General features: G+C 43.3%; 2 protein-coding genes across 2 annotated transcripts in view; both read left to right on the top strand.

The window, feature by feature from the left end:
* LOC119462306 (ATP-binding cassette sub-family C member 2-like) overlaps window positions 1-16,352 on the top strand; it is a 246,582-nt gene that overhangs the window by 73,891 nt on the left and 156,339 nt on the right. The gene's annotated exons all lie outside the window — the stretch shown is intronic.
* The window catches only part of LOC119462766 (uncharacterized), a 43,504-nt gene that overhangs the window by 25,345 nt on the left and 1,807 nt on the right, over window positions 1-16,352 (top strand). Inside the window, exons 6-11 of the mRNA XM_037724034.2 lie at window positions 834-1,166; window positions 1,691-1,795; window positions 2,935-3,129; window positions 6,613-6,771; window positions 12,880-13,046; window positions 15,235-15,429. Of these exons, the coding sequence (XP_037579962.2) occupies window positions 834-1,166; window positions 1,691-1,795; window positions 2,935-3,129; window positions 6,613-6,771; window positions 12,880-13,046; window positions 15,235-15,429 (1,154 nt within the window). The remainder of the gene's footprint in view (window positions 1-833; window positions 1,167-1,690; window positions 1,796-2,934; window positions 3,130-6,612; window positions 6,772-12,879; window positions 13,047-15,234; window positions 15,430-16,352) is intronic.

Below are 16,352 nucleotides of genomic sequence, written 5' to 3'. Positions count from 1 at the left end.
CAATGGGATGACTACAAGTGTATGATGATAATGGCGTGACGATGACTGTATCAAGAAACATCTATGACAACGATGGAAGGACGACGATAGTATAACGAGAGTCGGATGACGAAACTGGAGTGGCGATGAATGCATGAATATGACAGTCTCACAATGAAGGCGTGTTAGTGTCTGACTTGCGATGACGGCAGTACACGGGCTGCATAATCACGATTGAGTGGCGACGGTATCATTACAATGCAATGATGACGTAAGATGAAGTCGACGGAGTGATGTAGTTGGTATGAGAACGACAGCATGACACCAATGAGATGACGTTACTCAAGTGATGACAATTACAAATTGGCAGCGTGACGACGGCGTTATGAGGATGATGACGTGAAGGCGACTGCATGACGAGAGTCGAATAAAAAAGCAGGAATGACGGCAACGCAACGACCACGGCTGCATCAGGACCACGCGCCAATACCTCGTGGCCCGAGCTATTAGACAACTTGGACCGCTGGGTCGGCGTAAGAGGATAGATAGCTAGATAGGCTCAAAATGGCAGAAGTAGGCAAATTCTGCTATTCACAATAATAAATATATATACAGAAGACAAAAAAACGATGTATGAATTGGTATTTAGTTACAAGAAAGCTCTTTCCCGATGCCGATTTGTTTTTGTCATCATTACCTTTTCCTGGTTAATCGCAACTAATGGAACTCACTCTTAGAAATACTTATTCAAATGTTTGTGAAATGCTTTCCTACTAACGAGTGTTTCGATTATTTTTAGAACTGTCTGTTGAAGTAGTATGAAAGTACATAATCTCACTTTTTTTTCTTTGCAGCGTTACGGCTTACACGCCGTAATCGTGGGACGCTTTTACGAGAGCACGAGGTTGTCCCGAGTGCTGCAGCACCTGGCCGAAACGCTTGAAAGCTTGAGCTCGATACGCGCATTTGGTGTGGTAGAAAACTTCTGCGCCGTCTTTAGGCGTCTTATGAATGAATACCTAAGAGGATTTCTTTTGTTCATCCTTTGCTACGCGTTCATCCGCTTCCTGGTTACGCTCAGTGCCCAGACGGTCGTAATCGCCACCGCAGTCATTGTTGTTGTCCCAGCACAAGGCGATGCTGCATCTGCATCTACCGTGGGTCTCTCTCTGCTGTCATCATTGACGGTACGTACCATAATTTTTAGAGCGCGCCAATAATAAAGATAATGTCGCACTTTGGCTACAAAATTTGAAGAGCAGTAGATATACTTGAGCTTTGCGTACGTTTACAAATCTCAGAAAAATAGTGCAATAAAAAGTTTTGGCGTGAAGAATGTAATTCAAGTTTAAGGGCCGCCATATTCACTAACTTGCTGTAGAATTACGTAAGCATAAAAGTACAAGATACCTTACAGTATGGCTACGTTGTGCGCTATCCGTAGTGCCTTGTGCAGTATAATTGAGATTTTAGGTTCACAGGCTCTAGAAAGCCAAAATTAGCTGTATTAACTGGAAGTTCTATATGCAGATTAGGGTGTCTCGGAAACTGGCAGCTAATTACCAAAATTGTAGAGTAGCAACAACTGAGCCCTGCTTTACAAATGAGACCTTCTTCTCCTGCAAATGTAATTAGCCGTGGTCTTTATTTCTTAGCTGGACTAGGACATCATCAATTACTCTTCAGAATTCACGAATTTCTTTTCTTCTAGGTGCCTTTCGCTATCACAGGAGTTTTTTTGGTCATATTTTGGATGTCCCAGGGTGATGTGGCCTTTAAACGTGCACTAGAATACACCGAGCTACCTGAAGAAAAAGTGAGCATTCCATTTTTTATGTGTTGAACTCCAAATAACCGTGTAGCCGTTTTATATGCCCTTGAAATGCATAGCAAAATGATGTGCAATGATCCAATAAATTTATTCGACAAAATTGGTGAGTTTTCAAGAGCGATTATGACACGTGCCATAGTTTGCTCATAGGTTCTAACCAAGAATATCTCAGGTGAGCATTGAAAATAATGTGTTACCTTTCTTGTGAAATCGTGAATGTATATGTCGGCCGTTGCAAAGACCTATGTATAAATCATTCACCTGTTTCGACTTCTGGATGTCCTTGGTTCTATCTTCTGTCTGCTAGTACGCCAACTAAAATGATCAAATGAACTTGAGCTCATACATCACATAGGGTTGTAATACACTTCAATATCTAACTGTCTGGGGCAATTACAACCACAAGGAACACTAGCTGTGTAAATAAGTAAGGCAAGATTATATGGGGGTGTTCTCGCCTCCGTGAGAAGGGTATTCCGTAAGAAACTTGGCTAGTAAACAAGTAATAACCAAAGCAGAAGTTCGAAAGAAAAATGCCAAGCATTAACGCTGATAGACCTACCTTTAAGTATTTTTTATTATTTTTCAAACATATTTGACTGGGCAATCGTTACACCTAAAAGTTGTACCTCAAACTTCTCTAACAAAACCTATATATATATATATAGGGATTAAAGCCACAAATACTTAACAGGACGGCGTTCGAAAGCTTCTTGGCTGCCGCTACCCGAAACGTCGCGTCTAGCTCAAAAATGAGCACTTCTAACATCCCATGCCCTTAAGCGCCAATCAAATATGGGTACAGGTTTTCAGTTGTTAAAAGCTCCCGAGAGCACTTAGAATTCTCAGTCCCTTATGTTAGATGCGAATCAAGCACTTTTGAATGAGCCTGAACGTTGAAGATAAAAATTAAAATCATTACGTTGTGCCTAATATCATCAATTTCACTTTAAACACGTAACACATTTAATGAATTTCGTAAATTTGAAATTGCGGGCATTGTATTTTGCCAATTGACAGTGTTCCTTTTCTTGCAGCGGTGCACGCATCTCTATAGTCTCCACATATTTGCAATAAATCTGCAGCTGAAGAATACAAGCATTTGCACACGTTTGCATTTACAGGCAATCGCATCTGAAGACACTTGTTTCAGTGGGGTCAAAGATTTCGGGTCTCCTGGAGTCTTCATCAAGCCGAATTTTGAGCGTTGGCCTTGTCATGGTGCAGTGCAATTTGATCACTACAGCGCTTCGTACAGACCGGGTATAACCGAAGAAGCCATAAAGGGTATCTCATTCAGCGTCCAGCCCAGAGAGAAGGTAGTTTTTAATGACGTGTGCTTGAATTCTGATTACATTTATTTTACACTCCATTCACGCTCTGAAGTGTTGCAATTTTCCTATCTCCTGCAAACTCGTTGAATGTTTTGAAAAGGATGTAACAATTTGGCACACAGATATTGCTCACTGCATTTGGATTGTATTTGAAGGGTAACCTTGCAAACTGTGATGGATTTGACGAGTTTAAGTATCTGCGGAAACTTTTTAGTCAAACTCTGCGTTGATAAACCGGAAATAGAGACTTGAAACAACAAAAGAAACAACATTGCATGCGCTTTTGTTTCAGGTTTTGTCCTGCTGACCTCATCGAGAAGCAAAACAGTTCTTCCGGGTTCACTAAAAGAGGCTTTAAGAGGACACTATTTGCTTCCGATGTAACAAACAGTGTTCAGCTCGAGTAGTAGAGCATAAAATGATATTTTAGAGACCTGAAACAAGTTACCTTATTGATCAGGAATACTTCAAATTAAAAATAAAGCACTAAATCTAACAATATTGTTGTTTTCAAATAATAACTGCACAATACATAAAAAGTAGGGCAGCTGAATGCTCTGCCATACACCGACATAAAGCTAGGTTGTGACGTTTCTTTTATTGTAAAGGTGAGAAAGATGGCGTGGAGGGCTATTGCTTGTACTCGTAGAATTCGCTTCCATCAACTGTAAACCATATCACGCAATATTTAGCGAAAAAGAAGCATTAAGGAAATTGAAGCACGCCAACGATGGTGGTAAAAGTTTCAAAACTATACAGTGCACAAGCAACACAACAAAATTGTTCTGAACCTATTTACACTACCAAGCACATCTAAAGCGTGTTTGACATATTTTGTCACATAAGATGCCTCAATATGTGAGGCTTGTATGTACAGGGTGTCCTAACTATCATGCCCCAAGGTTTCAAAATATGCAAGTATACCGTGTACCTGGAGAGAACTAAGGTAATGTTGTTTCCCATCGCTGGGAGATACTCAGATCATTTTTTGCATTCTGCCTAATTAGATAATTAGTCTTAAATAATGAACTTCTCAAGTAATGTATTCAAATGATAACTGTCAATGAGAAAATTGTACGAGTAACATGAAAAAACTCCCGATAGAGCTTTCTGTTGCTGAATATGTGGTACATGAAAGTGTTTTTCCGAGCGTGAATCAAGTCCGCAAGTATATGCAAAATTGACCCACGATTGGCCCCTAGAGGCTAGTTGCGTGTATTCGCGGGCTTCCTTTCAAGCTCCGCAAAACACTTTTCTTAGGGCGACAGCCCTAGTTGTCTGTTCGCGGAGCCCTTGAATTGACCTTGGCGAAACTGTGCTGTGATGAAAAATGGCCGACGCCGCAAAGAGCAAAAACACTTCAAAAAATGCTCAGATTAGCGGCACATTTGTCCGAGAGGTTGCTGTAAACAAAGCAAATTAGTGGCTTCGAAAAAGAAATGGGTAAATTTTGGTTTCGGTGGGAATCGAACCCAGGCCAGCTGCGGTGCGACACGAGCACGCTTCCCTGAAGCCACGGCTGCCATTGTTCTTCTTTCTTTATTGCCGGCACTTTCTCTTAGCAAACACAAATTGCATAAATTTTTTCAAAGAAAGCCAATGCATAATTTTACATATAAACATACTTTCAAACTTGCAAGCATACATGTGTTTTTCGCTGGCCATGTCATGTTCAAAATTCCTTTAAAGTTGCAAGGGGCTCAATCCTCGTCAGCCAATCCGGAGGGGGGGGGGGGGGGGGCATTCTTGATGTTTATTTACGACAATGCATGCACTTGGAAACACCCTCCCGGAAGAGTAATCGTGCAAGCTTTCGGACAGGCACACACACACACACACACACACACACACACACACACACACACACACACACACACACACACACACACACACACACACACACACACACACACACACACACACACACACACACACACACACACACACACACACACACACACACACACACACACACACACAAAACAAAAAAACAACCTGCCATTCGAGCCCGCCTCAAAGAGTGGAGGCACATAAGCATAATGAGGTACGAGGGCAGTCCGTCCTCGTTTTCTATAGTTAAATATCTAATACCTCATGCATTTACGGCAATTATTTCTGTAGTGTTGTTTGGAGAACGTCCCAAAAATAAACTCCTTCCGAACAAGGCAAAAAAAACGTGGTCGATTGCTTCCAGTTGTTTACATATAAGGCAGTTTGCTCCCCAAGGTAAATAAAAACCCTTCTATTGTAAAAAGGCCCGTACCGGCAAAGTCCCGGTATGTAACTTAAGGTAAAAAACATTTAGTACCTGGTTGCACCTGCATTTTTAACACGCTGTAAAACGTCATGTCCCCGTCCTCCACTGTTTATGGCTCTGTACATAGGAACCGGTATGATCATGTCAAGTGTATCCCTGTGTAATTTCTTCCGTGACACCGGAAAAAGGTAATCATTAGAAAAATGTACGGACGGAAAACGGACACTTTCAACTACTTCTCTTAGGTGCCATCGAAGAGCACCTGGCATACATAAATTGCTTACCACATAAGCTGGCAGATGCTTGCTCAGTCACAACTGGCACATTGTGCGCAGAAAGGTGTCACGTACGTCTCGAAAGAAAGTAAACCTGTTCACTAGCTGTTTCACAAAAATATGTGACAGGCCTCGGCCGCCGTCTTTGATTCCCTTAATCAAGTTCATACGGCTACAATCTCCCATTCCGATGCCCAAATGAACACAGCAAAAACTTTGTGAATCTTGCATATTTATACGAGAACAACATAAAACTTGCATGACGTACCATTTCTTGGTTATTAAAAACAAGTCGCATACAGTGGCTTTCGCCAGCATTGAGATATGAGTGCCTTTCCAATTTGTTGTGTTTTCCTTGATTCGCTTAACTTCTTCCAGCCAGTAGTCCTCATTACGACGGTAATGTTCGAGTGGTACGCCCAAGTCTTTAGCTGGCGATTTAATCAATCTCTGCTCAACGGTTGTCTTAATATAAAGCTGGGCCTAGTGTGAGCCTGATTGCACACGTCATGTGTTCACAGAGACGCGCTCATGCCACTGCTCGCGCGTTTGTCGTCTTCTTCCACAGCTGGCAGGCATTCGCCTTCACGTTTTGCAAATGTTTAGCACTTGCTTACTTTCATGTAGCACGTATTTAGCAACAGAAAGCTGTATGTAGGGTTTATCATGTTCTACCATTTTCTCATTGACACTTTTCATCTAACTATAATAATTGAGAAGTTTATAAATAATTAAGGCTAATTATGTAACTAGGCGGAATGCAAAAAATAATCGAAGTACCTTGGTGCATGGTATTTGGGACACCCTTTATATTAATTTCATTCGGCTGTAGCAGTCACATATTTTCATCATGCGCTGAATTACGCCTCATGCTTTTCGTGCGACGAGTAGTGCTGTGTTATTCAGACATCTCCTGGGCATTTGTTTGAATTCCAGGTAGCTATCGTGGGCAGAACTGGTGCAGGGAAATCCTCCATTATATTGGCGTTGCTGCGTATGATTCCGAGCACATCAGGTTCTATCACCATTGACGGAACTGACATTTCTCGCGTACCACTGAAGACACTTCGCTCTGCAATCAGCGTCATTCACCAAGTAAGTGAAAATGTTGACGTCTATTTATAGTACGATATACTCCCCCACCAGATTTACGTTATAAAAAAATTATTCTCTTTGAAATATAACATTCTTGATGAGGTTATTTAAGTGCCGCGATGTTTCCTGAAGTTATCCCGGAAGCCCTTACAGTAAGGCCATCATTAAAGTATTTAACGAGAGTAAATTGGCTGCAAAGCATATAGTGAAGGCTTCTTGACGTACAAAAAATGCGCAACTTATTTTTTTTTTTAGAACACAGCTCTAAGGCGTCCGTTCCTGCGTTGATCGTCGTCGTTGGCGGCATAACCGAGAAAACGAGCACTGCGAAAGACACAAGCGAACGCGGACCGAAGCGGGGGGATAAAAAACCCGCATTTCCCCGAAGGGGAGTATGAGCAAGTGCGAAGCACGGGGTGATGCTATGAGGGGGCGCGCGCGACTAAACTGCAGAGCCGAGCGAAGGAGACGGCAGCGAGAGAGCACGACTGACGCGCCGGCGCCACACACAAAACACGTGACGGCGGAGCGAAACACGCCAGGCGGTTGGAGAGGGGGTGAGCGGTGGGGAGAGTACGCATACGAGGGGCTGTTACCGGGCGAGGAGGGAGCTGTCAGCGCGAGGGGAGAGGCGGCGGCCGAGGGTGAGTGCAAACCTAACGGGGGGAGAGGCACACCAGCTGCATGGCGCCGTGATGTCACGGCGCGGAGAGGGTGCGAGGAGCCGGCGCGGCGCGCGTAGCCACGGCGCGGAGGCGCCAGCTGCACAACGCGCCGTGACGTCACGGCGCGGAGAGCGGTACGGAGCCGGCGCGGGGCGCGCGCAGTCACGTGGGGCGTGACGTCGCTGCGCCGTTGCTACAGACGCTCCTCTCCGCTCCTCGCGCCGTTGCTAGGGGAGAGGAGGAGGAGCGCGGATGCCGGCGGAGTTTTCGGGGTCGCTTAAAGGCCGTTTCACATGGTGCGATTTTGCACTGCGATTATCGCACCGGAAGTGCGATTTCCGTCGCATGCGACGAAAATCGCTGTCGCAGGGCCGATTCTGCGATTTTCGGCTGCGACCAACCGGTTGGTCGCAGCGTCGCAACGTCGCAGCAATCGCTGCGATTTTTCCGTCGAAATTGCGCCGAGAGGTATTTCGCGGTCTGTTTTGGAAAATGGCGGCGGTCGCTCAACGCAACGTTTATAGATACTTTTTTGTCTATAAATATTAGATCAACGAGCCTCGAACAGTGCAACTAATTGAGTGGAGCCTTGGATTGCGCAATCGGTACGTAACATCAGCACCGACACGCGAACAGTGCAGATAAAAACTCGGTCAGATTTGGTTCTGTGATTTCTACGAGTTTGTTGACACCCTACGTTGCTAATCTGGCGACGCTGTTTTTTACGTTGGCTTCGGGTGCTGATAGTACGTACTTTTGCGTGATTTTCCGTTATTCACACGCGCTGCGAGTTGGTAAATACTACGAGGTGTCCCTCACGGGAAGGCATGGCCTTCGGATGTCGTCCCAATTTTCTGGTTCTGGAGACAACTCGCGATATACGAAAACGCCACAGTTTTATCGCCGTATGCTTTTACGGACGGAACAATTTAAAGAATATGCAACTACGGACAAATGCTGTGGTTGCGCGTATAGCGTGACCAAATGCTTGGTCACGCTATACGCGCGACCATTTAGTTGCAGTTGGTTGGTTAGGGCTTTCATGCGCATTTTCCCCAATGAATTATCTCATTTCAAGGTTCTGTTACTTCCGCTGCGAGACGCAAAGCGAACGTGCAAACTGGATATCGTAATGAATGTTCTACAATAGCATATTTCACGCTTTGACTGGGAATAAGCAGTATTGCCAATTTATTTTCGAAGCAATATTTAAACAGTTTTTTTTTCTAATTTTTCTGATGCATCATTTTTCTCCTGAATAAAAAAACCAATAAACCTTCAGTGTGTTGCAGGCTTTGTATCCTTACTGCATCTGTATTAACCCTCACATTAAAAGGTAATTGCACATTTCGCTTACTTCAGTGCATCGTATTACTTTTGTTTATGCTGGTTGTAACATATCGCAGTACTCTAAGAAACTGCTTAGCCATAAACATCCTTGCCTTTTCTTGCTTCTCTGTCTCTACTTCCTGTAAAACACATGCAATAATGCGAAAAGCAGGCGAACACCTTGTTTTTATAAGCAGTAGATAACTCATTAAACAAAAGCATATCAAATTTGTGCAGTGTAGTCAGCCGGTTGCATTCCTTCGTATGAATGATAGTATCTTTTCAAGTGTGGGTGCGTCTTGCATGTCCACAGCTCATAAAGTGTGCAGCCTCATCACGAGGCGTAGGTATAGCCCATCAAGATGGAGGCAATGTTGCTAATGAGTCTGCACTTACATGTATTACTGCATAAACTCGTATAACCATATGCCATCATTACTCAATCGAGCTTGCTCAGTCATATTCACCAAAATTCTACTTATCCGAGCTTGCTCCGACTCATATTCACCAAAACTGTACTTGGCCGAGCTTGATCTGACTAATATTCACAAGGATTCTACTCAGGCAAGCTTGCACCGAGTCATATTCACCAAATATCTACTTAGCCAAGCTTGCTCCGACTTATATTCATCAAAATTCTACTCAGGTGAGCTTGCACTGAGTCATATTCACCAAAAATCTACTTGCCGAGCTTGCTTTGACTCATATTCACTAAAATTATACTTGGATCAGCTTTCCCCGACTACCACATGACAATATTCACTGAAAGTTTACTCAACTGAGCTTGCTCTTACTCGTATTCACCAAAATTCGACTCAGTCAGGCTGAAACGAACTCAGACTCACGGTTAGTTCGAAGTCTTAGTGAGCCGACGTTTGAGTGAGTTCACCGTGCTATGTATACATTACATTATGTGACCTGTGCGGTGAATAAGCAAACATTGTCTATGAGTACGTGTTGCATCGGGTGAAATAAGGACAACTGTAAACACTGCAGTTAGTTTTCTAGAGTTCAACTGACCGTTGCGTGAAAGCTTCGCCTCATGTCGATTCAAGCAAGTGCATTGGATCTGCGTCATATTTTTTGCCAATCCTGCTGTCTGTCCTAACCATTACTGGGTGGCCACATTTTGTACATTTCAACACAAAGTTTAAGAAATGACTGTAGTGCAATATATAAAAAAAAAGATTCTTGCATCACTGCACGTATAACAATCAGGACATGACACAAACACATGCACATAAGATGCACACAAATTATAAATACATAAACAGATGGAATCAGCTAGCCACCACCTATTGAAAAAAAAAAAGAAAAAGCACAGGACTACGCATAACCATTCCCCTTGCCAGGTACATGGGCTATAGGAGAAACACACGTGCAACCTAGCAGTTACCTCGAGGTAGCAGCTATGGACGCTTTTGCATTCGCAGCTGGCCACTCAACCACTCAAGTGTGCACTTGTACTTAGGCACACTTTTTATTGTCTGTATCTCAAAAATTTAATGTGGCTCCTTAAAATTTTGAGAATGTTTGGATTCTGAGGCTTGCAAAGGTAAATATTTTTATTCCATTTTCGTTCAAGGTGAAGGCTCATACAAAAGATTAGAGATATTGTCAGTGCCCCTCACTTTCTCTCAGAACATAAGTGGTCTGTTATTGAGATACTAGCAGCTTTTCAACAGCACGAAAGGGAATCAGCTTCCCCTGTTTTCAGCACTTTCCTTGCACTTTCTTATTTTGGTCAAATAACCCAGTTTGAAATGGCTCCAGTTAGCATGCTCTAACATTGGTCTAATATAGGTTAAGTACATGACTAGCTTAACAGACTGGGATGCTGGCTTTCATTTCCAGGAAAGGAATCATAGCACCTGCTCCAGTTGCATGTTTTTGGTTATCAGGGGTATTCAGCTTCACTTTTAAGATAACGTGCTGAAGCAGGTAGAAGCACACGCATGCCATTAGCGGATAGTTTCGATAGCTTCTTACCTTACACTTGCCACCATGAATACAAAATTTTAGCGTTATATTTTGTTATTAAACAAACAAACGTACTCCTAACAAGGTATTTTAATGTTAGCCGTGTGGCTACGCGGCTGCGCTACGTACTGCAGCATATTAACTTCAACTTCTTGATACAGATTCACAGCACACTAACAGCGCAAGAAGCAGGACGAGAAAATAGACGACGCCCATGTCTGCCAGCATGATACGATACTACGTACACAAGTGACTGCAGCTCCTAAAAAAAATGTGGTGTCGGCTTTTACTCCTTTCGAAATATTCAGAGAGCACTTGTATGAATAATTACAGCAAAGGCGCCGAGACGGACGAGCCAGGCTGGCGCTAAGATAAACGTTCACAACACAAATTCCATTGCACGTTCAGTAATTACACACAGATCATTTGCGGCTTTGTTCAGAGGCAGACGTGAGCTTTTGGGTTGGTGCTTGCTGCTAAGTTTTGTGCAAGAATATTGCTAGGAGCAGGAACCACTAATGCGCAATCACGAGCAATACACACACACATCCGTTTTTCAGAAGCTGACGTTAATCACAGGTAGCGCGAGGATCTCTGCGTTGACATGACGACTCCGCCTAATCCCGAATACTGCATATGCGATGACAACAGCTTTAGGGGCTTGTTGATAGGTCCTCTTGTAATTTGTTTAACCGCAGGTAGAACGACACAGGCATAAAACACACACGAGACAGCACACAACGCTGAACGACGACCTGCGAACAGCTGTTTACGTCCGCCATTTCTCCTCGTATTGAACTTCACAAACCGCTGTTGCGCACTCCAAAACAAACTAAACTTTGAAGCGTTTTTAAGTTACAAAACGCACGTATTATTTGATCCTAATAAAGAGAGGTCAATTATATTATAACGCGCACGTCTTTTTCATTACATTAAACAAATTTATTCGGCGTGTGCGACAAAATCTGGCAGCAAGCAACCCTGGGCGTCGCATAATCGCATTGTTGACATCGCACCATATGAAATGGCCGTTGCGAATTTCGCATCTGCGAAAATCGCAGTACATGATCGCACCATGTGAAACAGCCTTAAGAAGTGCATTCGCACTTAAAAGACGCGAGACGGAAAGCGGAGAGGAGCATGCGTCGACGATGGCTACGAGACGGCGCCAGAGTAGCGCGTGTTGTCTGGTAGAGTTGTCGGTGGCAGTTGCCGTGAATCGCGCCGACGCGTCGCCCACGGGCTCGTACTTGCTATCTCCAGATTAGCGAGGTAGTCGCGCCACACCTCGTTCCGTTTGCAACGTGCCGCGTGAGAGATTGTCCGCGCCAGCCAATATGCTGCGCTCAAGTTTATCATTAGGGAGTGTCGTAATGGTCGCTGAATGTTTACAGTTACTTTCTGACAAAGGCAGAGACAGCAGTCAGAGAAATACCGGCATTTCATCCCAGTGAGTTCACACAGTGGCAATGCGGCAGGAGCGCTCACTCTAACTTAGATGTACATTTGTATTTGATGACATTTGAAAATACAGATCCCCAAGACCTCAACATTGATAAAAACAGGTATCTAAAGCTACTTGTCCTGTTGCCCGGTGCTAAAGCACACGTTCTACGTGACGCCTGTGGCTGAAGTGTTGTACATCAGTCGCCATGAGTTTGGTTTTGCTTGGCTAATGCTTCCAGGCCTAGCAGTTGCACATATGCTACAGCACACTAGTGGACTGCGTGACATCGACCATGATAGCTCAATCGGTAGATCGTTAATAGAAAGATGTGGGTTCGGCGCCCACCAGCAGCAAATTGTCGTTTCGTCTACCATTATTTCCGTTATTTTTGCTATTTCTCAATTTCTAATAAAAGTAAATTTATTTGCTTTATGCTTTCCCTGAACTCACTGTATGTTGGGTTGACTCTGTTTTAAACAACAAATATTTTTTTCCTCGATTCCTATTAGCCTGTCTTTCTCATTACTAGCAATTTGTTGTTTCAACCAAGTTTTACGAAGTGCTTGCTAATCTTTGTAATTGGTGCTGAAAGTGGTGCTGAAAGTGGTAGTGGCGCACAGCCGCATCCGAGTGCAGATTTACAGCTATAAACAATTACTTTGAAGTACACCTTGGCTGCTTGCACAGGACCCATCTCTCTGGTCGGGAACGTTGCGTGAAAATTTGGACCCCGAGTGCTGCAGCTCATATGGAGAGATCTGGAGAGTTCTTCGAAACGTCGGCTTGAGTACATTTGTCGAAAATAGCATCGGTGGCCTCTCCCTACTCATAGGAGAAAATGGTGGAAACTTGAGGTAGGTATTGTAGACTTCGCACTCCTGCAACCATGAGGGTACCCCGATATGTAGAGAAGTGTAGCACATAACAGTGCGGTCGGTGACCTCGGTATGTCCGAACGCTAAAGCAGATTTAACTTTCGCCCTATCAAAGGAAATCTCAAATACGGAGACCAAGCTAACCTGACATGGAATAAGATATGTGCTCACTTTTGCTGGCAAGACGACCTGTAATTATTATACTGTATTGTTGCACATTTCCGCCTTCTTGCTTTGCTACTTCTACGCTAGTGAGGTAGCAAAGGGTGTCTGGACTTTCGACCAATTAGTGGGTGCAATTTCAAGCTTCACAAGCACAGCGGAGTACCAACACGCCATGGTGTTTTATGTATTCTTTTGCCAAAAACGCTTCACTTTTATTTTTTTTTCTGCATACCTGCAAAATAAGAGCAGTTACACCAAACAAATAAAGACAACGAGACAACATGGTTCAAGGTGAGGAGTCTGGGGGATCTTTCCTGTCATTTCTCAGTAAAATGGTCGATTAAGTTAGTTTCAGGATGATTCGCTTCTCCTGTAAGTGTCCTTCGTTCTCCTTTCTTTTCTCGGAATAATGAAAAATGAATTCATCCTCGTGTAAGCTTCGAGTTGTATCTCTTGGCAGCGAACCATACCTATCAGTTCGACTGCTGGGCGCCTTAACATTCTTCTGCGGCATTCGAGTCCTACTTCTCTCACTAAGGGGCGTGTGCTCTTCCTGTAGTGCAGTCCACGAACGAGTCTTGGATGTTTGGAACGAGTTATTAAAAAATTAACACACACCTCTCGCAAGAAGACTCCATGTCACTCAGGCGTCATCGGCATTATCGTGGCGTCATGTAAGAGAGCAAAATGTCCTGTTGTAGTTTTGCATAATGCTAGGTATGATGACGCTGCTTATGAAACAAAAAAGCGTGAGTGGCATGCGCATGTCGTGCCGATGAAAACGCGAGTGCCAACCTCTGCAGTCAGAGAAACGGAATGAGCTAATGAATTCTGGCCTCATGACGCATGCGTCTCGTTGGCACAAAACTGGGGCCGAATTCAGAGAGCTCTTATTCGTAACAGTTGTTTTTCAATAGCTGACTACATTCGCTAAACATATGTACCGCACTGTCATTGGCTGGCACGAACAGCTTTGCCGTAGAACGATTTAAAGAATACGGGCCTTGATTTGTAGAAAAAAGTATGATGAAAAATAATTATTGTTGCTCTGAAGCTTGGCCATCTTTTTTGTGTTTCACAGTGCTTGACCTTCACGTAAAGCAAAGAAATTACAAATAAAAAAATCATGTCGCCGCACTGATTGTCGCTGTCCTGTTCGTCCTCTCTGATACTCTGATTGTGCAAACAATTGCAGGTAAATTTTTTGAGAGCCTCTCGATATGCCCATATATTATCGTTATCTTACAAGAACCACTGACGTTACTCTAGGTGTAATCCATATTTTAAAGTTCCTTTGAAAACAAGATATGCTTCATTGGTGTTGCCCAGATACTGTTTCTGTGAAGATTACGTACTTAAGCTTACGCGTGTGGTGGGGTTTCATGATGCAATTGCTCTTCTTGTGGACTTTGGAGCAGTACTTTCAACTCCAATGTATACCCAGCGGATGTATGCATATTTCTAACTTCGCTATACTGGAAACAAACAACTACTTGCCATTTTTGCAAATAGCTGGTCTTACCGTGCGATCATTCAGTCACATATGCCCAAAAAGAAGATCACAACTTTTTGGTCGCCTTGGAGAGTGTCGAGAACTGAAGCAGCACGTACTTTCCCTGCCTTATACAGTTCTAGCTTAATAAATAATAACGTTTGGCTTACCATTTTGTTCTTTATCATATTTAACTATTACTCAAGAGCTGTCAACCACAAATTGCTAAGTTTGGTGAATTTACCGTGCTGTATGTTTATCCTAATAAATTTGTTCGCAAATATCTATTGTGACTGGAAATAAAATAAATTGGAAATATTACACCATTTCACTTATTTTTGCCGTGGTTTCTTGAAAAGCATAGAGGCAGGGTGATGCAGTAATCGGAAATATTGAGAGAGACTATCCGTAATTGAGATGTTTCATGACATGCTTGGTCTTCTCTTAAGTACAGTGTGAAAACAATGCTTATACTGTTTTATTTGACATGACGCACATGAACTTCGGTAGCGCCGGCCAACGTCAACTGGTGGCGCTCGCTCGCGCTCTCCTGAGACGGACGAGGATTGTGGTTTTTGATGAAGCCACGTCACAAATGGAACCGGAGACGGATCGCAGAGTGCAGGCAACTCTGCGAGAAAGCTTTGCCCAATGCGCCGTTATTACAGTGGCGCATCGCATTGATACCATACTGGATTACGACAGGTTTGTATTCCTCAATAAAAGAGTAGCTTGGTTGCCAGAAACAATTTCGGGCATTAAGAAAACAGCACGTGTTTTAATTTAGAGTGCAGGAAGGCAACTGAATGTAGAATATTAGAATAATGTCAAGTCACCGCCGATACAAAATTACTGCGTGGTTCATTAGGAAGCTGCGTCCGGGACATAACTAATCAAGTGCCTTGAATGCTTAGGCTAGCTCTTCCAACATACCACTTGTTAGAGCATACATTATTTTTCAAGATTCCATCTGGAAGTGAGCACACATCTAATCTCTGAGCTTCATTGTTAGAAGAGGAGGACATTACTTACGCAATAAATCTACATGCATAAGCGGTTGATCAAAAGTTTCTCATTATGTTTCTAACTGATTACTTTACAGCACGTATTGCAATTTCCCCGTGAGATTTATGACATATACACTTGGGAAGAATTATGTGGCACCGGTTTTGAGATACGGATCACCAAACTTACGCTCAAATTCGGTGTTGTTCCGCTTCGTTTCTAAACAAAATGCTCTTCTGTGCATTGACGCGTCAAGGTAGCTGGCAAACTCCGGTATTTTGCACAATTTTGGCGCTGAATATTCCGAAACTGGTGTCATTTTTATCAGTCAGTCTAAGCGAACTTACCGGCGGCATTTCTTAAAATGTACTATGTGCCGAAAATAATTAGGCAGAAGCGTAACGAACTTTGATAATTATGCAATTAGGCATTCTAATTTCTTGTGCAAGTGGAGTCAGCACTTTCGGATAGTCCAGCTTAAGCAGTAAGATTTCGCTATCTGCTATAGGAGATTTCTATAGGTTTTACATACTAAATGAAAAAGAAGAAAACCAGCCACTATATACTTTACTTAAACACCAATCTGCATCTTGTTTGGCAGCTATTCTCAAGCCAGGCCGTGA

The sequence above is a fragment of the Dermacentor silvarum genome, chromosome 8 (genome assembly GCF_013339745.2).
Source record: "Dermacentor silvarum isolate Dsil-2018 chromosome 8, BIME_Dsil_1.4, whole genome shotgun sequence".
NCBI classification, from domain to species: Eukaryota; Metazoa; Arthropoda; class Arachnida; order Ixodida; family Ixodidae; genus Dermacentor; species Dermacentor silvarum.
Note: the sequence above shows the minus strand (reverse complement) of the source record. Positions and strands in the feature narration are given on the sequence as shown.